A 26,686-nucleotide genomic window follows, 5' to 3' on the forward strand; every position below is an offset into this window, starting at 1 on the left:
GGACCCCACCTAATCCTGGACGGAGACGAGCGCCGACGGGTGCGGGGCTCAGTTCTCCGTCTGCGTGGTCACACCTTGCACGACGGGTGGCGCAAGCCTCTGATCAAGGACTCGGCGATGTATCTCTCCGTACGCGACAAGCGCTAACATCAGTAACGACGCACACTTTATCCATTGGTGGGCCGCGCCAAAGTCGGTGCTGGCATACACACGGGTTCTGGACATCCGTGGAGTTGTGCGGCACGACGCCCTCAAAGAACTGGCAGCCAGTATGCCGCTCCTTGACACGCTGCGCTTGTACGCCCGAGGCGGTCCTGACAGGCCATCAGCCTTGCTATTGTGTCAGCCCAGCGACTTCTCCGACTGGTGGCAGCTCCCTCCTGTGCGCCGGGTCGTGATCTTCGGCAACTTTGTCAACCTGAGAAACGCGCGTGATGCACGAGCTCGAATCCGGACTCCTCTTGAGGAGATAGTCATCCACCTGCCTTTCCACGCGGACCAGCCGGTGCTACACGTCGACCTCTGGCGAGACGACTATCCGGTCGACTGGGTGGAGCATGTCACCCTCATCTTCACTGAGCATGTCGATACTGACGCGCCACACCCCGATGTCCCCACCGGCCTGACTGGAGCCGAATTGCCGACATTGGAGGAGGAACTGTCCACGCTCATGAGTCAACTGGTAACCCTTGTAATGGAGGTTGGACACGTCACAATCGTGGGGTTGGAGCTGCTAATGGAGCGGCGTGGGTTCGACCGATTGCAAGCAGACGAATCGGTTGAATTACTGCGCGGGATGACCACCTTGCAAGACAAATATTGGTACATCGACGCCGTCGGCTGGCAGACATGGGACCTGTACACTCGTGAAGGGGGACGAGTGAAGAGAGGTGTCCATGGAAACGCAGCAGCCGGATAGGTGCCCAAAGTCGTGCCGGCCGAGGGAGCCGACGCTGAGGCGTCTACTGGCGAAACCGCGCCAATGAAGGACCATGACGGAGACGGCCAACCTGATGTAAGTGGAATGCGGCGAGCCTGATCCGCGGAGAGAGGTAAGTGGGGGCTGACGAGCTGAGTCGAACGACCGGCTATGCTGGAAACAATGAAAGCGGCTCTTGCGAGACAGAGGGAAGAGGTCTCAGCAGCGATAGCAGGGGAATTTTAGGCAGGCGATGGGATCAGGCAGACGAATGAATGTGTAGGAGAAGATGAACTCGTAGTGAATACCAGCCGGCAAATACTGTCCGAGGCCCGAGAGGGGAAGTTTGCAGCAGATGAGTCCCCTTCAACATGGGAGATGACGAGATTGGGCACTAGTTGGCCGTGGCAGCCTGTTCTAAAAGCTTGGGCTCTGCACTGTCCTTCCACAATACCGTACCTCCACACAACACTGTTACACCGCCGCACCCTTCATATCCTCCTTCCACCATTTGATCGCTTTGTCGGCAAAGTCCTTGTTGGCGAGGAACTGTGCGCCCACAGCGCACATGCCAGCGGCAAACTCGAACGTGTACTCGTGCGCCTTGGCCGTGCCGCATTTCTCCGTGAACTGGGGCGTGTGGTTCCCGCGGCCTGGTTCGGCAGGGATGCCGAATTGGGGGTGACACGCTGGCATCGCGTAGCACACATTACCAAAGTCGGTGGACCCGCCTGCGTTGTCCCAATTGTCGAGCGCGATCCATGTGCGCCGGTTCCATAACGCCGACACGGCGGCGGCAAACTCGTCCTGCTATCAGCGCAGCTGTGTCGGACTCGGACTCACGCAGAATGGCCCGTTGTTACGCAGATCGTACGTCATGGGCGCCACGTCGTACTTGACCTTGCACTCGGTCGCGGTGGCAGCGCCGCTGGTGTCGTGTCAGCTCGCCCTTACTGACACATACTCAAAGCATGCTTGGACCTTGGCGACGAGCGCCTCGACGTCGTTGGCCGTCTTGGCGCGGATAAAGTACTTCATGGCAGCATAGTCTGGGATAATGTTGGGCGCCTTGCCGCCATGTGTGATAATACCGTGCACTTTGTCGGTGGGGTGCAACTGTTGTCTGAGAGCAGAGATGGAGCCGTAAGCGAGGTGTACGGCGTCGAGCGCATTCACGCCTTCCCAGGGAGCGACGCCTGCGTGTGCCGGTCGCCCGAAGAACTCGATGCCGAGCTCCACCACGGCCAGGGTGGGTATCACACATGCGGTGCCGGGCGCGACACCTGCATAGTCACCAACAGGGTGGACCATCATGCATGCGTCGATGCCCAGGAATCCTCCGCGGTCGAGAAGGACAGCCTTGCCCATCCCGCCCTCCTCGGCCGGCGTGCCAATCAGCACAGCGGTGCCGTCCATCCCGTACTTTCTCATCGCCGCGCGCATACCCAGAAGGCCAGCAACGCCTGCGACCGCAATCAGGTTGTGTCCGCACGCGTGTCCGATACCTGGAAGAGCGTCGTATTCGCTACAGAACGCAAACGTGCGCCCTCCTGAGCCGTGTTTGTACACGGCACGGAAAGCGGTGGGGAGGTCCTTGTATCCGCGCTCAACCTCGAAGCCCTCACTCTCAAGAAGGTCGGTCAGGCGCTTGTGCGCACCCACCTCGGCGTAGCCAAGCTCAGGGTGTTGCCAGATCCAGCGCGAGATCTCGGTGAGCTTGTCAGAATACTCGAGCACCGTGGCCTTGATCGTCTCGCCAATCTCCTTCGGCAGTCCACTGGCGCCAGAGTATGGCGGGGGCTGGTCCACCGCCTTCGTTGACCGACTACTCCAGGCGCATGGATAGTAGGCCTCCACGTCGCGGGGTTCAGCACTCGGCGTCTTGGCATCACGGACGGGGTTCGGGTCGGCCGCCGCTGCCGCTGCCGTGTTCCGCCGTCGGAACAAGTTGACATTGAAGCAGCCGTGGACTGTCATCGTCAACTGCGGAGAAGAGCGCAATGGTACATGCATCGCCGAGCAATGGAGTGAGAATGTAGGCAAAAGGTACGTCTCCAAATGCATGCCCACTCGTGGACAACGTGATCAGCCACGTTCTACCAGGGCGGCCGGAACATGGACAAGAACAATGACGTCGTAAATTACAACCCCACAATTTCCAGACGTCGCAACGCCGCAAATCAGCACTTCTTTATCAACAAACAATCCAACCTGGCGAGCCTCTGGTCACCTCATCATCACACCATCCCAAGCATGCCCGCATCATCATCACCCAAACTCAAGCCCAAGCGCTCGCACCCCTGGTCCATGCACCCGCTCATGGGCGGTGGCCGCTCACGCACTCCCTCCCCCTCTCGCCGGAACAAGACAGCACTCATCGTGATCGACATGCAGGTTGGAGTCGTCAAGACCTGCGTCGACGTGCAAGGCGTTATGGCGCACATCGGGTCTCTTGTGCAGCGTGCCCGCGAAGCCGGGGCTCCCGTCATTTGGGTGCAGCACGAGGACGAGGTTCTTGTCCGCGACACAATGGAGTGGGCACTAGCACCAGGCCTTCCACCCCCGCTGGACGAGGAAGTACGTGTCCACAAACGCTTCCGCGACAGTTTTACTGCGCCCGAGCTCGAGAGCGAATTACATTCGCGCGGCGTACACCATGTCGTTATCGTCGGTGCGCAGAGCGACTACTGCGTCCGTACTGCAGCCCAGAGCGCCGCAGTTCGAGGGTATGCGGTCACGGTACCGCGCGACGCTCACACGACCGAGGACGCCGAGTTTCGCGGCACAAAGATCCCAGCGCAGCAGATTGTGCAACACACAAATGTGTACTTTAACGACTTTGAGTATCAGCCCGGCGTGTGGTGCGGCAACGTCGCTTCGGACGAGGTTCAGTTTGGACAACGCCCATAGTCCATAGTCCATTGCCTCGCTCGCACAGCCTTTGGCCGATGCGGGTACTACTTGCCGCTACTCGCAGCTCGAGTCCAACTCGCCGCTCCTTGATGACAAGTTGGCGGGCAGAGGTGGGCGTGGGGAGCGTTTAAGCATTGTCGATGCCACGCGAAACCCGTTCATACACTAGACGACCGTACGTGAACTTGTTTCACGTGATTTCTGTAGCTATGCATCCTAATAGCCCTGCTATCCTGTCATTTCAGGATTTTTCTGCTGCATTAGGTTTCGACCAAAGTCACCCGAAGGAGCCGTGATGGCTGGGGTGCTTTGTGCGCAATACCTGGCGAGCATTTAGCCCGATTTGGACAACGATTTTAGACGAGAAACAATGTCTTCAAAGTCTTTGATGTCAGCCCAATCCCCCACTGACGTGCGCAGCCAGTGTAGACATGCCATCTACCCCTGTACCGAACAACCCTATCGATCACCAACTGCTGGTGTGTCGCGTATCAGAACATGGCAGAGGGTCCAGACATGCCGTAACTCTGACCTCAGGGATCGTCTTCCGCGCAAGCAGCGTCACTCTCGTCTTTCTCGCAATTGTCATGGCCGTTACTGCAGTCCCAGTTCGCACAAACGAACGCTCCTTGCCCATTTGAAGATACTGGAAATTCCAAGAATTCCAGAGCAGAGGAACGTCACGCGGCCTCCGTTCTCGCCATCTCGTCTCCTCATCTCACCTCATCTCACACTCATTTGCTGATTTTCTCTCCATCGTGGTTCACCCGTAGCGCGACGCTCTTACCGAAGAGCTGTGATACGCGGAGTGAGCTCCACGACCAGCGGCCAGCGGCCATTGGAGACCGAGCGCGACATCGACGCAGGCTGGACTGCCTCGGCAGCTCATCGTCTCCCCTCTCCCTTTCTCCCCTTCCCAACCCATCGCCGCACACTCTACGCTCACGATGCCGGCCACAGCATCCATCCGGGTCGTCATGACAGCGACCGCCGCCCTGATGACTCTTCCAGGAGTAGTGGCTGCGCTCAACGACGTTCCCTACGTGTTTGACGTCTCCGACCAGTCGCCCCTTTGCAAATACACCCCCGACCCCAACAGTACGGCCTCAATACCTGATCCCTCGAGAGGTTGGGCCGTGAGCTATACGGGAAGCACAGGGTCTTGGCAGCCGAACTCGCAAGGCGTTGGCACGTCGGCCCACACGACAAGCCAGACGAGCGCGCAAATCGAATTTCTCTTCGTTGGAACCGGTGTGACATTCTTCGGCACGATGGATTCAGAAGCACTTTTGCTAGCAGTCGACGGTGTTACAGCGAGGGGCACTCCAGAAAGTGGAGCACTGCTTTCGATGTCAGGCTTGAACCTTGGGACACACAGCGCGTTGATCACTCGCAACCCAGGAAACCCAAACTCTACGCCGGCATCCATCACTGGCGCACGTGTGACCACGACGATATCTTCCGAGGCGTGAGTCACTTCCTTTGCGCATGCCACTTCATTGTTTGGAAAACTGACAACCGTTAGAACATCATTTGAACGCGTTCGCTACGCCGACATGGCGACCATTCAAGACGGTAACATCAACCCAGAGTTCTCGGGCTGGAACGTGGTGGAGAACGGCAATCTGTGCTCGACGAGTTCGGGCACTGTAATGCAGATCTCGGTTCCCTCCAACGCCGCGTTCCTGGAACTGTGGGTTCCATCTGGTTTCAAGGGTGGAGCATTCAGCGTTGCCGTTGACCCAGCTCCTCCAAGTGGGCCAGTGTCTCTCATTCTCAGTAGCAGCTTCAACTTCTGGGAAACCTCCCCCGAGATTGCATACTTTGCAAATTTGGATCCCGCAGTCAAATACACAGCCCAGGTCACGAACAGAGGCGCCCAGCTCTTATGCCTTCAGAAGGCCAAGGTGTACTTTAGCGATGGGTACGTTGGACTGTGACTGGTCTCTCTGACTCGTACAGGGAGTCGACTGCGCCAGCACAATCGGGAAGCTCAAGTACTCTGGGACCCAACGCAAGTGGCTCCGCGACGAATGGTATGGGGTCACAGCCAACAACTGGGACTGGAACGAATACTAACTCTCCTGGAGCAGCGGGCTCGTCCACCGGCACAGCGAACGGCTCAAGCGGGATCAATGCATCGGGTGGCGACAGTGGCTCAAGTGCCAGTAACGCCAGTGCAGGAAAGAAGAGCCAAGCAGGCGCGATTGCTGGTGGCGTTGTTGGCGGCCTCGCAGCACTGGCGGCGATTGTGGCCCTCATCTTCTTCCTGCGCCGCCGGAAACGCAATGCGCGAAGGTGCGTACGGTCCTCGTCGTTGCTGACGGTAGCCGGCAGCAGGCAATGTACAAGGCGACGTCGAGGACGCGCGACCGACCAGGAAGCTGGCAGCCGTTCTTCGGGACGGGGACGCTGGACTCGCAGGGCAGCCGCGCGAGCAAGGAGTTTGAGCTCACGTATGTCGGATGTGTGTGTGGGCTGACGCCAGTCCGCCATCGTTTGCGGGAGACAAGTCGAGCCGACACACCTCGATGCAGACATACGACAGCACGACGGGAAGTACGCCAATGACGCCGCCCGTGGGCGAGTTTGGGGCGCCCATTCTCCCGCCTGACGAGGTGTCCAAGTTTACGCCTGCGCCGTACAACCACTTTGCGGGGTCGCACACGTCCATCCCCTCGCAGAGCAGTCTCCGGCCAATTTCCGAGTTGCCGCGGGCCATCCCGCGCGGGCATAGTTTCGCGCCTGCAAATACGATGTTTGCAGCAGCGGGCACAGGCACTGCCGCCTCTACGGCCCGCTCAGCGCTGATGTCGGCCAGCTCGGACACGGTCGACAGCTTGCCCCCCGGATGGCCGAGCCCGCCCACCTCCCCTCCACGCCCTGGACCACGGCCACCACCCCGGAAACACATGAGCCGGGGGTCGCTATCGCCACCGACATCACCGACCCAACATCCCGTACAAACCATGCCGTCCTTCAGGAGCCCGGAGCATCAGTTCGACGACTAGGCTGGATATTCGGATACACGGAGATTCCACTTCACTTGGGTACACGGACATGGGACAATGGGTCGACTGCAACACGTATTATGTGAGGTTCTGTAGAGCTATATACGCACTCTATGGAATGACAGGGCCAAGGGGCTTATGGAGGGACCCAAAAATGGAGCCTTGGACTCATTCTGCTCTCTGACGGAGAATTGAACTCCGGTCTCCCGCGGTCATTGTAGATGACAAGCGAGCATACTAGCCACTATACGATCAGAGATGCTGTCTTGGTTGTTGAACGTGATGTTGGTGGTTGATTGTCACGTGATCCAAGAACAGTGGAAGCATAGCCCACTGGTTGATAAAATGGAGGGCCATGACCCATGAGGTCGCGACCGCGCGGAGCTTGATGAACGAGACAGAGAGTGAACCCCCACCTCATAACCCAACTCGCTCTCACAACCAGACATCCTGGACATCCCCAACGTAAGGTCTCAGTTCTCCTACTCTTCGAAAAACAGCCCACTCAAGAGTCTCCAGCTCAACCCGGCCACATTCGGGGTTAGGACATGCCAAGAGGAATCTGATGAGCCTTAGCATCTGGAGACCCAGACACCACAAGCCTGGCCCTTTGAGTTAGCATTGGTGTTTCACAGCGGCCGTTGCAGTGGTGTAACGTTGCTCCGCACATTGACACCATTTCCCGATGCCAGATAGACGCTCCGGTGTGGCCAGATTCGGAAATGTCGGAACATGACATGGGAGAGCGAACGGCGAGGACGATTGGGAGCAGACGGCCCATGGCAGAGTAACTTTTTTATGATGCAGCTCCGAAAGGCGGCCGTTCGGATTTCTGTTCGTGTTGCCATCATGAACGGTCTTGCGATGTGAGGAGACGGTCCATGGCAACGTGCATGTACCTCGTCCCTTTGCAGCTCAGGCGCCTCCATGAAGCAGGACGTCATCTACGCGGACGGATCTCGCTGTCTAGTTCTTCTTGCGCTCGTGAATATTAAACTCGGCACAAGAAAGCTTGCCACACACATCCTGCCGCGGCCTGTCCCACAGTCGTCACGGCGCGTGACAATCATCTGCCCACCATCTCGCCAACAAGACAATGCGATGGCATACAAACAGATCTCTGTAGGTCAGCACTGGCCCCCATCCCGCTCACAATATGTAACAACGAGCGATATTCATGGCTTCGGTGCGCCGGGCTTGGGCTTATCGTACAGGTTGGTGCGGTAATGCTTGGCCTGCCAGCGAATGAAGCGTTCCCACGCGCCAGCCGCCTTCTCCGAATCGTCTGCCGCACGGGAGCGGTGCGTCGCAACGCTTTGCACTGGCTGGTGTCCATGCGCAGCGACAAGCGTGGTTTCAGAAGATACGGCTGGGTTCGCGAGGTAGGCTGCGCGCTGAGCCTCGAGCTGGGCCTGGTATTGAGCCTCGTGCGCAGCGGCAGCCTCTTTGGCTGCGTCTGCCTCTGCTTTCTCGTTCTCTACGCGCTCGTAGAGCTCGCCCATTGCGGCGTCATGTTTCTCCCAGCGGTTCGATGGCATGTTCAGAGTGTTCAGAGAGAGATAAGTGCGAGTGAGTGGGAGTTGGAGGTGCTAGTGCTAAGGTGGTGGCAAGATGCCTGTTGATCCACCTAAGTGGAGGTATTGACAACGGAACACGGAAGCAGATTACTAACGGAACCAAATATTGGTAGGAGTAAATGCTATGGGGAATTTGCAGAAATAACCGGTTCTCGATCACGGATACGTCATATGGCTGGATCAGGACAGGAACTGTTCCTCTGGTAACTGTTCGACTCTCTCATCCACAGTTCCTTCACTCTTACCAGTGTTCCTCTGCTCCACATCTACACTTGGAGTACGAGTTCTTTGCGCGCCGTGACATCACATGGAGACAGCATGACGTGTGCCCGTCGAGTGGAAGCTGCGAGAGGTAGGGCAACGCGGCTGTTGTGCGCCACCGGGAACGAAATGGGTGGCTTAGATCAAGCGAGTGAGCAGTCTGGAGATCTGTCTTGAAGGCAGCGCCCTATATGGTTGGGCACGCAAGACCTATATAGGCCCAGCGCCCACGACATGCCCCAGTGTCACCCATCATCATGCAGGCGCACAACCCCGCTGTCGTACTGGACGTCTCGGCGTTTCCCCACATCGTGGACCGGGTCGTGTTCGCTGCACCGGTGGATGTCCTCGCATCGTTCCGTCTAGTATCGCGCCGCTTCCGTGCGCTGGTGGACAACCTGACGACCTCCCACCTTATTCTCGAGGGTGTCTCCACAACCGTTTTCCCTGCAGCCGTGTTGCACAATGGAGAGCGTCTCATGATGCGGCACTCTGACCCGTTCGTCTCGCACCACTGATGAAACTGATGGCAGCACGCCCACCGCTGGATCAATCTGGCCTGCTCACACCGCGCTGGCATTCACTCGCGTCCTCGACCTGAGGGGTACATTACCCGGGGCTGCTCTCAAACTACCCCTCCAGCTGCATACCCTTAGGTTATACGAGCACTACGCTGCTGCTTTGGGGCCGGACGCACGCAAGACGCTGATCTGGGGCCCTCCAAGTTATCCATCAGCCCGCCGGATCGTGGTCTTCTCGACCTTTGAACAATGTGCACACGTCAAGCACCGACCGCAGATACTGTACTACCCGCCTAGCGTAAGAGAGGTCGTACTCAACTTGAAACTTCCTGGGGTCGGCAGGAAGTGGGGGCGCCTTGACGTGCCGGGCGCGCCGCCTGAGCTCGAACACGTCACCGTAATCCTTACACCAAGCCTTCAACCGAACCCCGCCAGTCTATCCCTGGGCGAAGATCCGCCGCTTGATGAAGACGAGCTCGACAGTCCAAGGACTCGGGCGGTCGAGGACCTTGTGGCTGTTATCCGACGCCTTGGCGCGCCAGCTACCGTCATCGGGTCAGAGCACCTCGACCGGAAATTAGTCGAGCGTGGCCTGCTCGTCTCGCTTCGAGAGGTAGGCGTGGCTTTACGGCGTGTCGATGAGGTCCGGAAAGAGATTGGCGATCGGGAGTGGGATGTGCTCACTTGTGAGGCCCCTCTGCCCTCTGAGAAATGGATCTCTCGACCGCGATGATGTGATGCCCAGTTGAGGAACAGAGCTTTGTTATATACAGATCATACGATGTTGGATGCCATAGGGTCATTCAGTCTACTCTCACGAAACACGAGCGTGCAACCGTTCCGTATCCTGCCATTTGTGCGCCGCCGAGGACACCAAACATGTCTGTGCGCTCGAAAGGTGACACGCTCTCCATGAGAGCCGAGTTGGTCGCGAGTAGGAACCCGGCAGGTCAACCCAGGATGCCGAGGATCTGCACTGCGATTGTGAGGTGAACGCCGGGCGCGCCTCCGAGGTAAACGGCGTACATGTGGATAAGCATGCGGAACGAGCTCCAGATCAAGCCTTGAAACATGGCCGTCTTGGTTCGAACCGTGCGACCAAGAACTATGTTACAAGGATGGACACGATGCCTTGTCGTCAGACACAGTGAGGGCAGGGCTCACCGCCGATTGTCTGCACCGTGCTCATGGTGGCCGTGTTGGCTGCCACGGTACTCGCGACGATGGGTGCGTGGCATCAGTCACCATTCCCTCGAAGAGGGATCCGTTGTCGTACGCGTCGCAGCTCATTGTGCGAATCACGTACAACTACGATGTGTTTTGCATCGAGATCGCGACCATCATCAGGTAAGCGACTACCTGAAGGCAGCCGACGAGGTTGAATCGCCCCGAGTCGGCCCTGGTGGAGCTGGCCGCGAGGAGAGAGGAGTCGCCTCTGTCGCTGGCAGCGTCGGGGCCATGCTATCAAGCTGACGTGAGATGTAGGTGTCCGGCATGACAAGACACATGGGCCTCGCATTACCGGGAAGAGAACCAGACCCGAAGGAGGATCGAGCGCTTCAAGATCTCTTCGCCCATCGGCCGAACAACGCTCGGCCACTAATCTTATCTGATTGCACCAACCTTTCGATTTCAGCACCAATCCTCCAGCATGCGTAAGCCATTAATCCGTCGTCGTCCCAGCCTGGAACACTTAATAAGTTCGGCGGTATACGAACGAAGGCCCGTGGTAAATATTCAAGATCCAAGATCCATTCGTAAACCCATCTATCCAACGCCGCGTCTGCCACTCAGAGCTTGGAATCGTGCCAACGAGGCGGACGCTTTTCGAGGAACGCCTGCAGCCCCTCCTTGAGGTTGGGCCCGGAGTTAAGCGCCTTGAACTGCTTGGACTGGATGTAGCGCGTCATCATGCGTTGGTAACCCATCTCTTCCTCAGTGAGACGGAGGCCTGGTGTTAGCGCGCGACTGTTGCGTGCATGCCACTCTATTGAGATGGCGCTCCTGCCAACTCACCAAACAAGCAGAGCTGTACCGAGTCCGGCGAGTTTGCGGCGGTATCCATCGCCAGCTTCAAGGCCCTGGCTTCGACTTGATCGTCCGGTACAACCATGTTGACGAGGCCGAGCTTCTCGGCCTCCCATGAAGGGATATCTCTGCCAGACATGAGCAGCTCCGCGGCTGACGTCAGCATGTGTTCCATGACCTCTCCCACCCTTCTGTCTGCCGATCAGGAAGACAATTCTTGGGAGGCCACCGCCAGCTGCTGCCACACCGCGCTTCGTCTCTGGCAGGGACAGCTTGGCACTCTCGCCGGCGATCACCACATCGAGGTTGCTAAGCATTTCAACCGCGCCGCCAATAACCACACCGTTGACAGCGGCGATGACTGGTTTTCTGACATGAGCTTCCTTCCAGCAGATGTACTCACCGGAGGAAGCGCTTCGCTAGTCCCCCGAGACCTGTATCAGGCCATTGGTACTTTCCGGCCTTGCGGCCATCGCGCATGCTCTCCTTATCAGCAACTGCTGCAGAAGGGGTGAGCGTTCCCCACTTACAAGTTCCTTGAGGTCGCCACCAGCACACCACGCCTTAGGGTTCGTGGTCCCAAGGATCGCGCAGTGCAGACTTGGCTCGCTCTCGTACCACTCCCAGATTTCGTCCATCGTGAAGCTGTCGACTGCCCGCAGCGCGTTGAACTTGTCCGGGCGGTCGATGGCGACGTGCAGGACATGCTCGGCTGGGAACGAGATACGGATCGCCGCCTCGTCTGTCGAGGGCGGGGGGTTATTGAAGGGACGCATGGTGGTGCGTCTAGATGCAAAGAAGAAATGAGAAGAGTGCGATGTTGAGATGTTGAGATATCAGCCGGATATATCTTGTCTCAGTTCTTTGAATGGAAAGAGTTACATCGGCAATGTCACCTACAGTTTTATCCGGAAACCGGGTAGTACCACAGCCGAACAAGCTAACCTCCATCAAGAATCCGAACATTCAAATCGCACGTTACCGAAATGCGTTGCACTCGATCCAGCCACCGTCCCTGTGCTCTAGCCGCAGACCAGCTACTATCGTACATGACAATGTATACAACGCTCTAGTCACAGACTAGATTGACTCGGGGCGGGATGGAAACTTGGCCTTGTCTGTGAATGCGCTCTCGACCGCCATTCCGTAGCCCTTTGCCCCAAACCCGACCTGGGGTCAAACCAATCCAAAGCAAGACTGAGCACTCACAATAATCCCCGCTGCCTTGTCGCTCAGATAAGACTTGTGACGGAACTCTTCGCGTGCGTGGATGTTGGTGAGGTGTACCTCAATGAACGGGATGGAGACGCTCAGCAGCGCGTCCCGCAGTGCGACGCTGTAATGCGTGAGTGCTGCAGGGTTGATGACGATCGCGTCCGTGCCGTCCGTCCGTGCTTGGTGGACGCGGTCGATGAGCGCGCCTTCCCAGTTGCTCTGGAAAAAGTCGATGTGACCCCCAAGGTCAGCAGCCTGCACCCGTGCGGCAGCCATGACGTCGTCGAGCGTGTCCGAGCCGTAAACTGCATCAGTTGTGTCTGAGGAGCAGCGTACCGGTTGGCTCACGGGTGCCGATAAGGTTGATGTTGGGCCCGTTCATCACGAGCACAGAGCGCTTGCCGTCGCGAGTCATGGTGAGAGCTTCAATGGGAGGGATAAGACAGGAAAGAGTTTGAGGACACCGAGATGAAGAGTGGGTTTTTAGCTACTTCCTGGCTAAATCAGACGCAAATACCCGCATATCCGGACATGCTGGGCCCAGCGCACAAAGTAAAGCCGTACACCGTTTCGGCACATTTGAGAGTTTGAGAGACGATGTGAGAGAGCGCTGGGAGGATAATGGTACCTGGGTCAGCATTCACCCGGAACTAGCTGTCCGGACCGATGCTAGCTCCACAATTCAGGGACATTACCGACCGGGAATAGCCACCCTCTGCTCCTATGCCTTTGTTTATATCCAGTATATTTCCTTGTATCCCCACAAGTCCGGAAATCGCTGTCGTCGGCCCCGAGCTCCACCTTTAAGAATGCACTCATCGCCTCCTTTTCCCGCCTCCAAACTCTCCCCTTCCAAGCTCCACATGACCAACAGTATGTCCAGCATAAGCCTTTGGAGCTTGGCTAACTTGCCAGCCATGCCCGAGCTCGGTATCGCCTCGCTCTCTCTCGGATCGTCCTCCGTGCACTCTATGGAGCGCAAGATGGCCGCAGCGGCCTATGCAGGCTTTGACAGCATCGAGATCTTCGACCAGGACTGGGATGCATGGCGCGACGCCTACGCATCCGACCTCGGCCTCGCTCCTTCCAAGTACGATGGCGACGTCGTATCAATCGCCGCGGCGAAAGCCCTCGGCGGTCTCGCCTCTTCGCACAAGTTGCGTATCAGCTGCTGGCAGCCCCTGCGGCAGTTCGAGGGGTGGGCGGACCCGGCAAAGCGTGAGGCATCCAGGCAACATGCCGCCGGAGTTCTTTCCCTCCTACCCCACCTCGGGACTGACCTCCTCCTCGTGTGCTCCACTACCGCACTTGCCCCACACTCTACCGCCGACTTTGCCACCGCCGTCGAGGACCTGGCTTGGCTAGCGGATCAGGGGGCGCGGTATAACCCACCCATCCGCATCATGTACGAGGGGTTGAGCTTTGGCACCCACCGCCGCAGGTGGCAGGATGTGTGGGCAGTGGTCCGGGCTGCAAACCGGCCCAACCTCGGTATCTGCCTGGATTCTTTCAACACCCTGGCTCTTGAATGGGCGGACCCGTACTCACCGGACGGACGCAGACCCTCCAACGGTGGGTTAGATGTCGACACCGCTCTCGATGCAAACATGAAGGAGTTGGTGGCATCGGTGCCAGGCGACAAGATCTTCTTCGTCCAGGTTGCGGATGGCCAGTTCATGAACGGCACCCTATCCCCACCAATCGACCCCAGTGTGCCCCGCCTCCTTCCTTGGTCTCGCGGCCACCGGCTGTTCCCGCTTGAGGAGACTCGGGGCGGGTACCTTCCCGTCCTCAAGTTCTGTGAGGCAGTTGTGCGGACAGGATACACAGGGCCATGGAGCCTCGAGGTGTTCAACAAGTCTCTCGCCTCTCCCAGACCAGAGACGTGCCTTGAGCATGCCGAACGAGGGTATGCAGGCCTCTGGCGCACTGTTGACATCCTCAAGGCAGGACCCACGCGCGCTGCCCTGTTGTAGGAAGGACCCGGAAAGACACCTGTAGCTTCATACTTCACATTGCATGCAATATCTACACATTCTACAACATTCGTGCTTACAACTTCTGGTCCTTGGGAAGGTCGCGCATCCTGAGAGTCAGCACAGTCTCTTGCACACACCCACAGTTGTCTCATGCCAAGGTCACCCATAATCTCCTCGGAGCCTCCACCAACTGCCTCGAACTTCTTGGAGGCGTGGGCACGCTCAACGAACCGGCCCGTGCCGGTCTTGGTGAGGGCGCGGCCACCAAAGATCTGGACCGCGTCATCGATGACCTCGTTCATCCACTTGGTCGTCATCATCTTTAGGAACGCCAGCTGACCGGCCAAGTGCTTTGCCTGCGTCTTGTAGTCCATGTGGGTCATCTGGAACGTCATGTTTTCTAGCCAGTTCTGCGCGGCTTCGGTCTTGCCGATCATGGCGGCGAGCTTGAGGCGAATGACGGGCTGCGAGAGTAGCGGCTTGCCAAAAACCTCGCGCTGCGCTGCCCACATAATGCAATCTTGCGTGACGAGGCGGCACGTCGCGGCTGCGCCTGCAATGAGGCCCCATCGCTCCTTGTTGAAGTTGGATAGTACGATGAACAGCCCCTTGCCCTCCTCCCCAAGCAGCTGCTCAGGCTCGACGCGCACCTTGTCGAATGTGACGTACGCTGTTCCTGCAGAGGGCGAGTACATGGTTGGAATGAACTTTGTCTTGACACCTTCGCCACGCGGGACAATAAACATTGAAATCGCGCCGTCGGGGCAGTCACCACCGTATGTCTTGGCCGCCACGGAGAAGTACTCGGCGTACATGCCACCTGTGATCCACTTCTTGGTACCGTTCAGGATCCAGCTGCCGTCAGGCTGGCGGACAGCGCGACTCTTGATGCCCGAAACGTCAGAGCCCGCAAACGCTTCGGTGATGCACAGACATGCCATCTTCTCGCCTTCCAGCACCTCGCGGATGATTTGCGAGCGCAAAGGCTCCTTGCCAAAGTTCATGACGGGTGGGAGGCCGATCGCGATGCTCGCCATCGCACCAGTCGAGTAGCCCTTGGCGCGGATACGGCTAAGCTCCTGGACGACCACTAGCTCGCTGCAGAGTTAGCTGAATCCCCCACCAAAGGCTTACTGGAAGAAGTCAAAGTCCTCGCCCTTGACTCCACCCATGAGCGTCCGGCCGTGCAAGTGTTTGCCGGGACCAAGGCGCATGTGGTTGAGCTGCGACTCGGCCATGTCGCGCTTAGCCTGTACACTCGCTTCCTTGCCGCTGACCTCGTACGCCTGGGCCTCGGGGTACAGCTTGGTGTCAACGAACACGCGCATGTCCTTGCGCAGGCGGTGGTGCGACTCGTTGTAATACGGGCTCTTGAACGCGGGGCTGAGCCAGTTGGACTCGCCGTAAGGGACTCGCGAGAGGTCGCCTGGCTCTGGACGGCGGATCTTAGGCTCCTCGCCCTCAATGCGCGCAATGATCATGCGATCGTTCTGCGGCTTGTTCAACACTTCCATGCCATGCAATCCGAAGAAAGTGGTTGTCGCATCCTTGCCAGCAATATCCTCATCCAGTAACACCGACAGTCCGCCCGGGTGGAACTTGGCAAACTTGGAGAGGTCGTACACGAACGTGTCAATGATGACCCAAAGGTCGCCCTCCGAGTTGTGCTTCTGTCAGCTGTGTCGACGGGAGCGTGCTCACCTTGGCAACCTCGTCGCGGGTGACAGCACGCGTTGGTGAGGGAGGCATTGACATTGTGAGCAGCGATGGGTTGGTAGGGTTGACCAGATGGCCGGCAAACAGATGGGATAAGTAGTCAGTACGATCTTGGGAAGTGAGGTGAGGTGTATCGTGCGTGACTTGATTCGGCCAGAGAATGCCGACGTAACCGGCGCATGGCGGTGGACGCCGAAACCCGCTCATTACTGATTGCAGTTGTCCAGCCATGCTAGCCACACCCAACAGCACAGGTGACCACTGCAAGTCGTGGTTTCATAGTTCCCAACCGGCCAGAGCCGATGCTACTGTACGCATAGCTCTCTGACGATGTAAAGCTCCACAAACTGGCCTGGCACGGTCAGAGTTGACCTGTTCTCACCGGTACTCCATTGCCGAACACTGGAAACTGGTGCGGCCACGACTTCGGTACGCGAGCACAGACCTCTTGGCCGTGATTCTGAATGCTGGAAGGCTCAAGCAGACTCGTATACTGCGTGAGCAAATGCTTGAACATGTGGAAAGTGATACAGCAACAAGTTGTGGAGGAGAGAGGGCCATGAACAGGAAGTCACGTGATGAGACTCCCTGGTTGTATAAGTAGGCACCGGCCTGCACAACATTCGTAACAAACTCTGCCCCTATGGTGTAATGGTAACACGTGAGTCTCATAATCTCTAGCCCTCAGTTCGATTCTGAGTGGGGGCACTCTGTTTTTGCTGTTGCTGGTTTTTGTGATTCTTGGAAGCCTGACCAGCATTCCAGGCGCGTGGTTTGGTGAATCTCGTGTTTTGACTAGCTTCGGCTATTGGAACATTACGGTTTGTCATCATGTCTCGGACGGGCGTCTTATTCCGATCGTTCCGAGCTACCAACGCCAAGCGTCGAGCTCTTGTCGCGCAGAGCACAAAGCGCATTCCGCTGATTGTCTAGAGGTCATGTGTCACAAGCCATCCCGCATCCCGTGACAACTGAATCTCCACGTCGCTTGTTATCGCTGCGCACAGACCCCCTTGACTCGGTAGGCTCCGGCCCACCGCAACAACGTTGATGGAGAGAGAATCAGATTCAACGATATGAGCCGGGGCCCAGGTACAGAGCCCTGCATTAGCGACAATGAAAAAGAGTTCATGTACAGGGGTGCAGACGTGCAGGGGTGCAGGGGTGCGCCGTGTCAGTGCGGAATTCAAGATCGCCTGCACCCGCCAGCCGCCCAAGTTTCCCACCTCTAACCCGATGTCTCAGAACTCGGAGCGGGCACCCGATGGTCCGCCCGCTCAACGGTGGTGCCTATCACATGCTCGTCTGCATGTGTCAGTGGGAGTCGTCAGCTCGCCCCAAATTTGGGCTTGAGTCGATTGCGGTGCGGTGTAAGGCGAGAATGGCAGGCTCGGGAGATTACGCGAGGTGACCCGACGTCATCCGAGGCACCTCTCACCATTGACCCTGTGTCAGACGCGCCTGGAACAAGGCGGACAACCCCCCAACCCTTTGGATCTAACTGAATCTCAATTCACCGATGGCTTTTTGTCTTGCAAGCTCTGGAGTCATGCCCATCCACCCAAACACCCATACGCCCACAATCTCCCCATCGCACGTTCCACGCAAATCTTTTGCAGTACCCCTCACAAAGCTCTCACGCCACACCAAGGCAAGGGGTTGCTGCACCTGGAACATTGGACCCGGAGGAGCGATCCTCGCCGTGACGCGCTGGACATCGGGAAATATTCCTGATGCAGAGACTTATCTACCAGCTGACTGACTCACTCACCCAACATCATCACATCACCACAGTAACAACCACCACATCCACAACTACCATGGCTACCATACAACAAGTGAGCATCCTCAGCCTTCCTCGCTGACATCAGCCCAACAACATCATGTTCGAACAAGTCTCGATCACCCTGAACAGCGAGACCATCGTCCAGAAGGCCGAGGTGACCGACGAGGTTGCCGCCGACTTGACCATTCTCGACGACGAATGTTACGACTGCCTCAACTGCGACTACGAGAGCTTTGACCAGTGGAGCGAACGCCTCAGCGTCCCCGGCACTCCCATGCTCTCCCACTCCCCAGCTGCCACCCCTGCCGAGCAACCCTCCACCCCACTCTTCGCGCCTACCAACCCCTCGCTCAAGTCGGAACATCTTAGCCTTGGCGAGCGCCTCATCTCGGCATGCTCATACGGCCTGCAGGCCCTCGGCACTACAGCCCTCCACGCCATCCTCCCCTCAGACGAGGATGACCACCACCTTGTTCTCTCCCCCCGCCTCTCCCCAACCGACAAGACCAAGTCGGACGCACACAACTCGTCTCCCTCCCCCTCCCCTGTCATCCTCCTCGAACCAGCACGTCCTGGCGCCCACGTCCGTTTCCTCGTTAGACCCCCGCGCCCCAACAAGACGCTTCCTCTCTCGTCGATTGCCGCTTTCGGGAGTAGCATGTTCAGCGTCGAGGAGGAGGAGAGCAGCGACGAGGAGTTTGAGATGTTCGAAGAAGGCGCTGAGACCATCTAGAACGTCTGGAGCATTGGAAGAGTAGCCTAGTAGCCTAATGGAGAGAGCAGAGGGGCGCACTGTAGCATTTGTGTATTAGGCTTTGGTACTGCATTATACAGCATGAACTGCACATATAGTCTTGGCCACCCAAAGTGGAGCAGTGAGCAGAGTACGTGATGACATGCTGCTGGCACGACGTCGATCGAGGAATGCCCAAAGTCTTGGGGTTGGGGAGTTTGCACCAACTCTCGATCACCCCCACAAGTGTGGGGAACATTTCATCACAAACCCTACGTGTCTCGAATCGTCATCTACATCGTACGGTGCTCCACCTGATATAGGCTCTGGTGGCGACGTGGAACGCAAGGAAACCCGCAATCCAGACTCCCCACCTCGGAGTCACATGCCACGCGTTGCGTGACAAAAACCATCGCAGGAATGCTCGAGTGGTTAAAGAGGTCAGAGTCAAGCTAAATAGCTTGTTCCGGACGGAACACAACTCCTGATGCGGTCGCTTCCTGGGTTCGAATCCCAGTTCCTGCAACAACAAATTCTTTTGCGGGTCCTGCAGTCGAGGTCCGTGCGTGGTGGGGACGATTGGCTGGCTCTGTTCGCCGATCGCCACCAGAAATCCAGGATGCTGGTGCCAGAGTACACACAGTCTGTGCACGCCTCCACTTGTTGCTCCAAGAAACCACCCAACTCGTCTCGTCGACTACATCAACAAATCGCACTGACGAATCCTTCTGATATCTACACAGCTGAGATCCACCATGCAGCGAAGGGCGTGTAGCTCAGTTGGTAGAGCGTTCCATTCGCATTAGGATTTCTTATAGTCCTGATTATTGTGCATTGGAAAGGTCTTTGGTTCGATTCCTAACTCGTCCAGCCTTCATTAATCTTTTTCTAATCAGGCATGCTGCGGAAGCGCTGGCGCGCGAAACTGCGGAAGAAGACACACGAACGAGTCTGTGTAGATCATCTAACCACGGACGGCCAGCTCCAACAGCTGCGTACAGATCGCGTGTGGTTTCGGAGGTTTTCAATGCTGCGACTCCGGTCCAGACGGTACGCACACAGTTGCGACATGGGAAGTTCTCTTCACCCTGCGTGTGACACTATAGATTCCTCTCGTCCACAGCATCACGGTTTGACCAACCACTCGATACGATGTCATCTTCTGACGATACGGCAGGCGCCACCTACGCAATGTCCCTCAGGGCCCATACCAAACTAGTACCGTTCAAGCACGAGTCTAGTCTTGAGGACGTCGTGGGTGAGAAGCCAGCCCGCAGCTTTCATTTGAGAAAGCGCCTTGTCCCGGAGCGACGTGGCCTGTGCCTCGGTGTCGGCGCCAAACGACAGCTCGACAATCGTCTCATGCCCGTTTCCTTCAGCATTGATGATCGGCAGGACCTCGAGCTTGACCAGCGTGTTGGCCCAATTCCCCTTCCACACATTGGACATGACTGGCCCGTGCTGGCGAGTCGTGGCCATGATCTTGTCTCCCCAGTGGTTCTTGCCCCAGTTGTGCAGCTTGTTAGGCATGTACTTGAGCAGCATGTGGCGGCCCGTGTCATCGTCGGGCAGACTCGTGCCGTGATGGCCCGTGGCCGGCCACTCCTTCTTGAGCGTAAAGGACAGAGTCTAGCGTCAGTGACGGTGGTCGCACGACCGTCCATGACGCCTCCACCCACCTTCTTCGAGTACGTCCAGTCAACCTCGGCGTTATAGTTGATCGAGCTCTTGTCAAAGCCCTCATCGCGAGCGAGCTTGAGCGTGGCCTCAAGTCCCTCCGGACCGACAGTGTACCGCTTCTTGTACGTCGCCTCAAAGTCCTTGCCGCCCTTGTGACGCAGACGAATCGCCCACCCCGCCTTGTTCAAGTCGTGCGCCTCCGTGTCGTAGTAGCTGTACGCCCGCGTATCCGGTACATCCTTGAGACTAAAAGCGTGGAGGAGCTCATGCGTCGGACGTCCGCCCTTGAGGGCGCCCTTGGGGTCCAGGCCGAGCTTGAGCTCCCACCCGTGGTTTGCGACAGCGGGTTTCTTGAGGTCGGACACGCCAGACGAGATGGCGAGCACCCCAGTCAGAGCCTTGAAGAGGCCGTATGGGCTGGGGAGGGCGTCGACGACGGCCGAGACACTGTCAAAGATCACAGGCGGCATAGTGGATGAAGAGGAGGGAGAGATGATGTGCGAATGAGCTTTTTCAATCAGTCGGCTCGGCCGTTGGCCATCCGAAGTCAGCCTCCGCCCTCTGATCGGGGTATGACATTCCTCATCCGACGGTCCGACAGACTAGCGATGTCATTGGCTTGGCGCAATCTGCTCGGGGAGATTGAACCCTCTAACAGCTATCATTGGACTTGGCCGGAGTGCATTGCGTGTTCGTGTAGGCTGCTTCTACAGACTCTGTTTGAGATTCAAAGATCCCATGTGCATCAGAGTAAAGTCAATGTGAGTACGGGTGTGAGTGATAGAGTTGTTTCGTGGCGCATGCGTGCCTCTTTTTTCATCATTCAGGATAGCCAGAGATCGGGACTCTGGTATACCTGCTTGAGTGATCGACGTCACCACCCCTTCCTCCCCGGGGCTTGATCTTTGGGCTCGTCAACTCATGACCAACTACGACAACGACCATTTGTGCAGCATTGGTAACAAAGGTTATGGAACAAACATTCATCTCTCGCCTAACTGCCTATCATCTTACCGCCAACTAGAAATCCTCATCCAGGACACTGGGAGAGACAGACTCGGACAGACTCCTCAATCCCTCAATCGTCCTTCTCCTCCTTGTCCTCCTCACGATCCGCCTCATTCTTGGTCTCGTCAAATGCGATACACATGCACGCAATGAGCGCGAGGTCGACTCCAGGGGCGACCGTAACAAAGTACTGCCATCAACCCAGTCCTTGCTAAACTCACCGTCTGCTGGTCGGCAGCGACTTCATTGACGTTGATCATGTCGCGCGAGATGTGGGCAAGCGCATTACCCTTCTGGTCCTTGACGTTGGCGCTTCCACCCCAGAAGTCGCCGCTGAGCGAGATCTGACTCTCCTTGCCGTCCTGGTAAAAGTCGGCAACAAGCTTTGAACCGACTGCATTAGCTTTTCCAGGTGCGACTCACGGCTCCACTTCTTCTTGATGACGAGAATGTCCGAACCCTTGGCGTCCTCGACCACAAAGGCCTGACCCATGCTCATCTTCTTGTCGGCCATGTTGTAGAGCATGGTTCCCTCGGCATCGTAGATCTCTGCTGGTCAGCAATGTGGGGTTGGTGGACGCAGACATACTCTTGCGGTCGTGGAAGGAGAACATCTTGCCGCTGCAGGTCATGAGCGTTTTCTGGATCACAGCGTCGAGGATGCTAAAGTCGTCCTGGTATCAGCTGACAATGTGATGATAGCTGAGCCGGAGAGAACTAACACCCGAGATCGAGAGAAGGCTCTCCTTCATCGCGAGCGTCGTCTCGCTCGAGCGCATCATGTGCGGGTAGCGGCCGACAGGAGGCGAGACAGGCTTGAGCGAGCCGGAACGAGCGAAGATGGCGTCGAGGATACCCATGATGCTGTTTTGATATTGATGGAGAGAGGTGAGGCTTGGTGCTAAGGGTATGTATCGGTAACTGTGGTCTCTGCGAGCTCTCATGTCCACTACGTGCTGGGTTTAAATAGCCCGCAAGGTGTTCAATACCCAAGACGATGACGGCTGTGAACGCACGTTCTGCCGCAAGCATGAGAAATCTGGGGGACGTGGTGGTGTAAGGAGTGGAGAGTGGGAAGTGGGAAGAAGCAAAACGACAACCTTGCCTGGGACGTCACCTTCCTTCACATGCTGCCACACGTCCTCTTCCCTCCTTGGGCTTCACCGCCCCATGTCTTCGCACGACCACTCAGAAAGCACGACCACATAGAAACAGGCCAAAGTCGCAAAGCAGCTTGTTGTAAAACGCTGCAGTACGTCGAGATCTAAAAACCGGGCACTCCCCAACGTTACAGAAGTAACAGATGGGGCAACTTGGGCACTACCACATCGGCCAGATCGGATCTCCACCGCACACTCTCACGCCCGACTTTCCAAAAGAGTTGTGAGTAAGCATCTCACTCAGCGTTTGGTGGGGTTCGAACCCACGAAAGCCTGATCTCCAGTAAAAGTCAGGATGCTTAAACCACTTGCATACAAACGCAGAAGCAAACAGGTCGGAACTTGTCGGCAGCGACAACAAAACTGATGGTGAGAAAAGGCCGTCTGGTGGTCTCAACCCAAAACATCGACCAGGCCAGCTTTACCGCCGTCACATCTCATAGTATGTATGCAGTTTGGGTGCCTTGCTTGTGCAGCAGTAAAAACACGGGACAATGCAACTTCGATTCAATTTCAAACGTCTCTCAATGTCTTCGCGAAAGTGCCCATACGAAGAAAGAACTACAACATACGACACAGCACCTCCAGCACCCGCCACTTGAGCGTCCGCACCATATCTTCAGAGCTCAAACCCACCCGTTCTTCAGGTGACATCTGGAGCGGATACGTGTCCAGGAGATCCTGGCTGCGTCCGTCACCTGTCCCTGCCATGGCAATCAGTTTAGTGCCCAAACGCGCTGCAAGAAGAGGGTATACGACACCCTCGGGGCGTAATATCTCGGCGCGTGTCAGCAGGTCCAGGTGTGGCCCCAGTACGACTTCAAGGAAGAAGGCACTCAACATGGGCGGGTGGTCTGGAGACGGGTCAAAGAGTATGTCCCGGAAGGCTAGCATGGCTGGCGTGTCGGAGTTCAGTGCAGCGTTCAGGATAGAGTCATACAGGCCGCGCATGGCCACAGCGGTAGGAGATGAACGACAGCGGCAGATGTGGAGGGAGAGGATGGTAGAGTGGTAGAGTGGCGTTGGCGGGAAGGAGCGTCGAGGAAGGGCTACAAGCTGACAGTCGGAGGGATCGGTGGGAGGCGCAGTTGTTGGGTGGCCGCTGTCGCACGTTTCCTCGATTCTTATAGGGATCTGCACCAAGCCTGATGGTGCATCGGACGTTGTTGAACGACCATTATGGCCTGCATCAGTTGCCAAGGTTAAAGCCGTGGACAATGACCGTGATGGAGGAGCAACCCAACTACGTGTGATCGTCACGACAATCGCCGCAGACAGCAGACGGAAGTGTGCAGATACTGATTGTGATGAGCGCAACCCTAGGCTGCGCCGTACTATTGTCCATCATCAAGGCAAACAACACCATTCAATTTGCCACAAGACCGAGGGGTAGTAGCAAAAGAGAAGCTTTAATGGACGAGTTAGGAATCGAACCAAAGACCTTGTCAAGATCTCAGCCACGTGGACATGCTAATGACACGCTCTACCAACTGAGCTACACGCCCGTATCAACTTGGAATGTTGACTGACTTTTCAAGGTGGTACATAAATCACATAATTGCTTGCAACAAGCGTCAATACCTGCTTGCTAGGTGATTATGCCCGATCCAGCAACGGTCAGTTTGTTTCCAAGGCCAAGAACATGTCACGCGATGTGGTCCAACCTGTGATATCGTCAGGCGGCTTGTTCAGAAAGCTCAAGAGTAGGCCAAGCCTGTCCACTTGACACAATGCACGTGCATCTTGAATGGGTAGCTCAGGGTGACGTTTCAGGTACAATTGCCAAACATTGCGAGCCGAGGGATCAAGCGATTGAGGGACTGAGGGGTGAAAAGAAGCGGAGACAGTTTTCTGGGTCAAAATATCCCTGCGTCACTCTGTTCAATGTTTTGTGCATCCCCAGGTGTCCCCATCGACCAGTCAAACGCGTAGAGCAATGCATGAAGACGTAAAGTAAATCAACTGTCTGTGCGTGGATGTACAAGGCGTTGCCGAGTGACGTATGCTGTGCAATAGGGCCAAAACCCTAGGCACGACGCCATGCGATAGGATCGAATCTTGGCTGAGGTGAGCCAGTCACCGCCATCCATCAGCCACCATCGTCCAGCCAAACAGCGTCGACTCGAGGTTGTTTGCTCGCATCTACGTTCCATCTGTCCAACTCTTTCCCACTCTGCCCACTTAACATATCCCACCCCAACCCCAACCCTAGCCCCAATCCTTCTGACGACACGCACAAGGCCGACGACTGAACCAACGCCCATCCCAAAGGCAACATTTACGTCAACAGCCCATGTCAACCTATGAACCAGCCTGCGTGCTGTGTTCCATAACCTACGTCGCCCGATTATACACCTGCTCAGGACGATGGTCTCCTTTTCCACCCACTTCCCACCTCCTCGCGAGACAAACCCAGATCGCGTGTGACACCTCCACGAACGACCGCAGATGGGTGGCGAAAGGCCCCCCGCCGACGGCGCTTCACCGCATCCCCCAACGCTGCGCGTCTTCCCCTCCCTGCCGTCCTCGGGTTCATCCAGCCGCGCCGACAATGAGAAGAATGATACTACCGCAGAGTCCCACAATAAGAGCAAGGGCAAGAGCAAGAGTAAGGGCAACGACACGGATGCGCCTGCCAACGATGACTCGGAATGGTCGTCGATCTTTGGCGGACTCAGCTCTGCCATCGACGATGCTGCAATGAACATATCGTCACCCCCACCTCCTTCTGCATCCTCTGATGGACCGTCAACAGGGTTTCTCGCTCTGCCTGAATACGTCCACCAGAAGCGTAAGCGCACACGCTCGCACAAACGCTCGCTCTCCGTCGGCGCCGAGCCCAACTTCTTTGGCTCGCCTGGAAGCCTCCTCCCCCTCCGTCTCGACCCTGCAGAGGAACCGCTGCACGGCCAGCACATCCCCATGCGCGCAATCAGCGGCTTTCATCCACACCTTTACACCCTGCGTCTGAGCTCAAGCCGCTCTGCCAAGGAGCCATCCCCACAGCATCCAGGTGGACTCCTTGCGTCGCCCATCCACCTTGGCAAAGTAACCGAGCGCCCACCATCGCCACTCGAGCTGGCGTCTGAGCCGAAAACAGCTCCTCACAGTGAGCCAGGCCCAACGTCATCGCGTGCCATCGAGTTCCCTGGCGCCGACAGCCCGCCGTCGCCCGACAATCCCGACAATCACTTGGCATCTTCACCCTCCGACTCGCCTGGAAGCTGGCTCCGCTCACCCACGACAAATCGTACACGCTTCCGAAGCGACGGCTCGGACGTCGACGCAATCATGTTCACGCCCCGACAGCTCGACTTTGAGGGCGATGACGGGCCCCTCGTCACCGGCCGCCGTCTGCAATGGAACCCGTTTGACATCGGCGACAGCGATCGGCCGTCCACAAGCTCCCTGCCTGGTGCACTCCAGGGCGGCTTCCAGAGCATGGCTCTCGGGCCGGCGTTCGAACCGAGTGAGTGCAGCCGTCCTACTGAGCCTCTGTCCCCGGCGTTCGCGCTTGAAACGGAGCCAGGCGTGAGCAAGTCGTGATGGATTGACTATGTACAAGAGGTTGTAATGGGGTATGGGGACTGCATTGCATTGCATGCAGTATCCTACTGTTGTATTGAGACCGATGCATGTTTTCCAATGTGCCATAGGCGCTGAGCCGCTGACATCATCCGAGGAAAGCAGCGGGGCATGTCATGTGCTACATCTGTCACCGACGCCGGCAATCTGGCAACTGAAACCGCCACTTCTCATCGGTATCACTATCAGTACCCTCCCATGCCGCAAACGTGACTGCCATCTATCGTTGACGCAGCGATAAGAGGATCACATTGATCGCTCCCGCGATTGTGCCTGCACCCGCGTCCCCATGTGGCCGTGTCCATCTCTCTTCAAATAGCTCCCGAAGGGCAGTCACCGGTCGGCGGAATCCGGTTTCTTGGGTGTTTGGACCCCGCCCGAGCCAAGCCAGCCCCTTGTTTCCAGTCAACAGCTTGCCATTGTCAGCCAGCTGCACGGCCTGCACGGGCCACAGGGAGTCGTGCTGGTCGCGTGCAGCTTCTATTATTCATTCAGGTCACCTGACCAGCATAACACGGGAACACGTCTATCTGCGTCGGCATTCGCTCCCCTATCAGCGCAGGGCTGAGCATATGACCATGACGTTAAGGGCGG

The 26,686-nt window shown here is 57.1% G+C and overlaps 13 protein-coding genes across 13 annotated transcripts; 6 read left to right on the top strand and 7 right to left on the bottom strand.

The window, feature by feature from the left end:
* Window positions 1-1,393: 1,393 nt before the first annotated feature.
* CcaverHIS019_0500440 (uncharacterized protein) lies at window positions 1,394-2,896 on the bottom strand (the record flags this gene model as incomplete). Its single annotated transcript, XM_060601160.1, has 3 exons — window positions 1,394-1,726; window positions 1,763-1,847; window positions 1,884-2,896. 3 exons carry the CDS (start codon window positions 2,894-2,896, stop codon window positions 1,394-1,396), a joined length of 1,431 nt encoding a protein of 476 aa, XP_060457681.1.
* A 276-nt stretch (window positions 2,897-3,172) lies between these two features.
* On the top strand, window positions 3,173-3,829 carry CcaverHIS019_0500450 (uncharacterized protein; the record flags this gene model as incomplete). Its single annotated transcript, XM_060601161.1, has 1 exon — window positions 3,173-3,829. One exon carries the CDS (start codon window positions 3,173-3,175, stop codon window positions 3,827-3,829), a length of 657 nt encoding a protein of 218 aa, XP_060457682.1.
* A 950-nt stretch (window positions 3,830-4,779) lies between these two features.
* CcaverHIS019_0500460 (uncharacterized protein) lies at window positions 4,780-6,843 on the top strand (the record flags this gene model as incomplete). Its single annotated transcript, XM_060601162.1, has 6 exons — window positions 4,780-5,300; window positions 5,358-5,756; window positions 5,795-5,868; window positions 5,923-6,130; window positions 6,163-6,288; window positions 6,321-6,843. 6 exons carry the CDS (start codon window positions 4,780-4,782, stop codon window positions 6,841-6,843), a joined length of 1,851 nt encoding a protein of 616 aa, XP_060457683.1.
* Window positions 6,844-8,018: 1,175 nt separating this feature from the next.
* On the bottom strand, window positions 8,019-8,381 carry CcaverHIS019_0500470 (uncharacterized protein; the record flags this gene model as incomplete). Its single annotated transcript, XM_060601163.1, has 1 exon — window positions 8,019-8,381. The coding sequence occupies one exon, from the start codon at window positions 8,379-8,381 to the stop codon at window positions 8,019-8,021; it is 363 nt and encodes a 120-aa protein (XP_060457684.1).
* A 557-nt stretch (window positions 8,382-8,938) lies between these two features.
* Window positions 8,939-9,935, top strand: CcaverHIS019_0500480 (uncharacterized protein; the record flags this gene model as incomplete). The annotated part of the gene is made up of 2 exons (XM_060601164.1): window positions 8,939-9,180; window positions 9,215-9,935. The coding sequence occupies 2 exons, from the start codon at window positions 8,939-8,941 to the stop codon at window positions 9,933-9,935; spliced, it is 963 nt and encodes a 320-aa protein (XP_060457685.1).
* Window positions 9,936-10,992: 1,057 nt separating this feature from the next.
* On the bottom strand, window positions 10,993-12,006 carry CcaverHIS019_0500490 (uncharacterized protein; the record flags this gene model as incomplete). Its single annotated transcript, XM_060601165.1, has 5 exons — window positions 10,993-11,153; window positions 11,219-11,383; window positions 11,418-11,599; window positions 11,634-11,713; window positions 11,761-12,006. 5 exons carry the CDS (start codon window positions 12,004-12,006, stop codon window positions 10,993-10,995), a joined length of 834 nt encoding a protein of 277 aa, XP_060457686.1.
* A 304-nt stretch (window positions 12,007-12,310) lies between these two features.
* On the bottom strand, window positions 12,311-12,860 carry aroQ (uncharacterized protein; the record flags this gene model as incomplete). Its single annotated transcript, XM_060601166.1, has 3 exons — window positions 12,311-12,400; window positions 12,440-12,750; window positions 12,782-12,860. The coding sequence occupies 3 exons, from the start codon at window positions 12,858-12,860 to the stop codon at window positions 12,311-12,313; spliced, it is 480 nt and encodes a 159-aa protein (XP_060457687.1).
* A 502-nt stretch (window positions 12,861-13,362) lies between these two features.
* On the top strand, window positions 13,363-14,421 carry CcaverHIS019_0500510 (uncharacterized protein; the record flags this gene model as incomplete). Its single annotated transcript, XM_060601168.1, has 1 exon — window positions 13,363-14,421. One exon carries the CDS (start codon window positions 13,363-13,365, stop codon window positions 14,419-14,421), a length of 1,059 nt encoding a protein of 352 aa, XP_060457688.1.
* A 76-nt stretch (window positions 14,422-14,497) lies between these two features.
* CcaverHIS019_0500520 (uncharacterized protein) lies at window positions 14,498-16,179 on the bottom strand (the record flags this gene model as incomplete). Its single annotated transcript, XM_060601169.1, has 4 exons — window positions 14,498-14,531; window positions 14,566-15,522; window positions 15,559-16,091; window positions 16,126-16,179. 4 exons carry the CDS (start codon window positions 16,177-16,179, stop codon window positions 14,498-14,500), a joined length of 1,578 nt encoding a protein of 525 aa, XP_060457689.1.
* Window positions 16,180-17,960: 1,781 nt separating this feature from the next.
* CcaverHIS019_0500530 (uncharacterized protein) lies at window positions 17,961-18,659 on the top strand (the record flags this gene model as incomplete). Its single annotated transcript, XM_060601170.1, has 2 exons — window positions 17,961-17,978; window positions 18,012-18,659. 2 exons carry the CDS (start codon window positions 17,961-17,963, stop codon window positions 18,657-18,659), a joined length of 666 nt encoding a protein of 221 aa, XP_060457690.1.
* Window positions 18,660-19,874: 1,215 nt separating this feature from the next.
* CcaverHIS019_0500540 (uncharacterized protein) lies at window positions 19,875-20,809 on the bottom strand (the record flags this gene model as incomplete). The annotated part of the gene is made up of 2 exons (XM_060601171.1): window positions 19,875-20,288; window positions 20,339-20,809. 2 exons carry the CDS (start codon window positions 20,807-20,809, stop codon window positions 19,875-19,877), a joined length of 885 nt encoding a protein of 294 aa, XP_060457691.1.
* Window positions 20,810-21,417: 608 nt separating this feature from the next.
* Window positions 21,418-22,207, bottom strand: CcaverHIS019_0500550 (uncharacterized protein; the record flags this gene model as incomplete). The annotated part of the gene is made up of 5 exons (XM_060601172.1): window positions 21,418-21,537; window positions 21,569-21,741; window positions 21,771-21,896; window positions 21,937-22,021; window positions 22,070-22,207. The coding sequence occupies 5 exons, from the start codon at window positions 22,205-22,207 to the stop codon at window positions 21,418-21,420; spliced, it is 642 nt and encodes a 213-aa protein (XP_060457692.1).
* Window positions 22,208-24,955: 2,748 nt separating this feature from the next.
* CcaverHIS019_0500560 (uncharacterized protein) lies at window positions 24,956-26,053 on the top strand (the record flags this gene model as incomplete). The annotated part of the gene is made up of 1 exon (XM_060601173.1): window positions 24,956-26,053. The coding sequence occupies one exon, from the start codon at window positions 24,956-24,958 to the stop codon at window positions 26,051-26,053; it is 1,098 nt and encodes a 365-aa protein (XP_060457693.1).
* Between the last annotated feature and the right edge of the window lie 633 nt (window positions 26,054-26,686).

This window comes from Cutaneotrichosporon cavernicola, assembly GCF_030864355.1.
Source record: "Cutaneotrichosporon cavernicola HIS019 DNA, chromosome: 5".
NCBI lineage: Eukaryota > Fungi > Basidiomycota > Tremellomycetes > Trichosporonales > Trichosporonaceae > Cutaneotrichosporon > Cutaneotrichosporon cavernicola.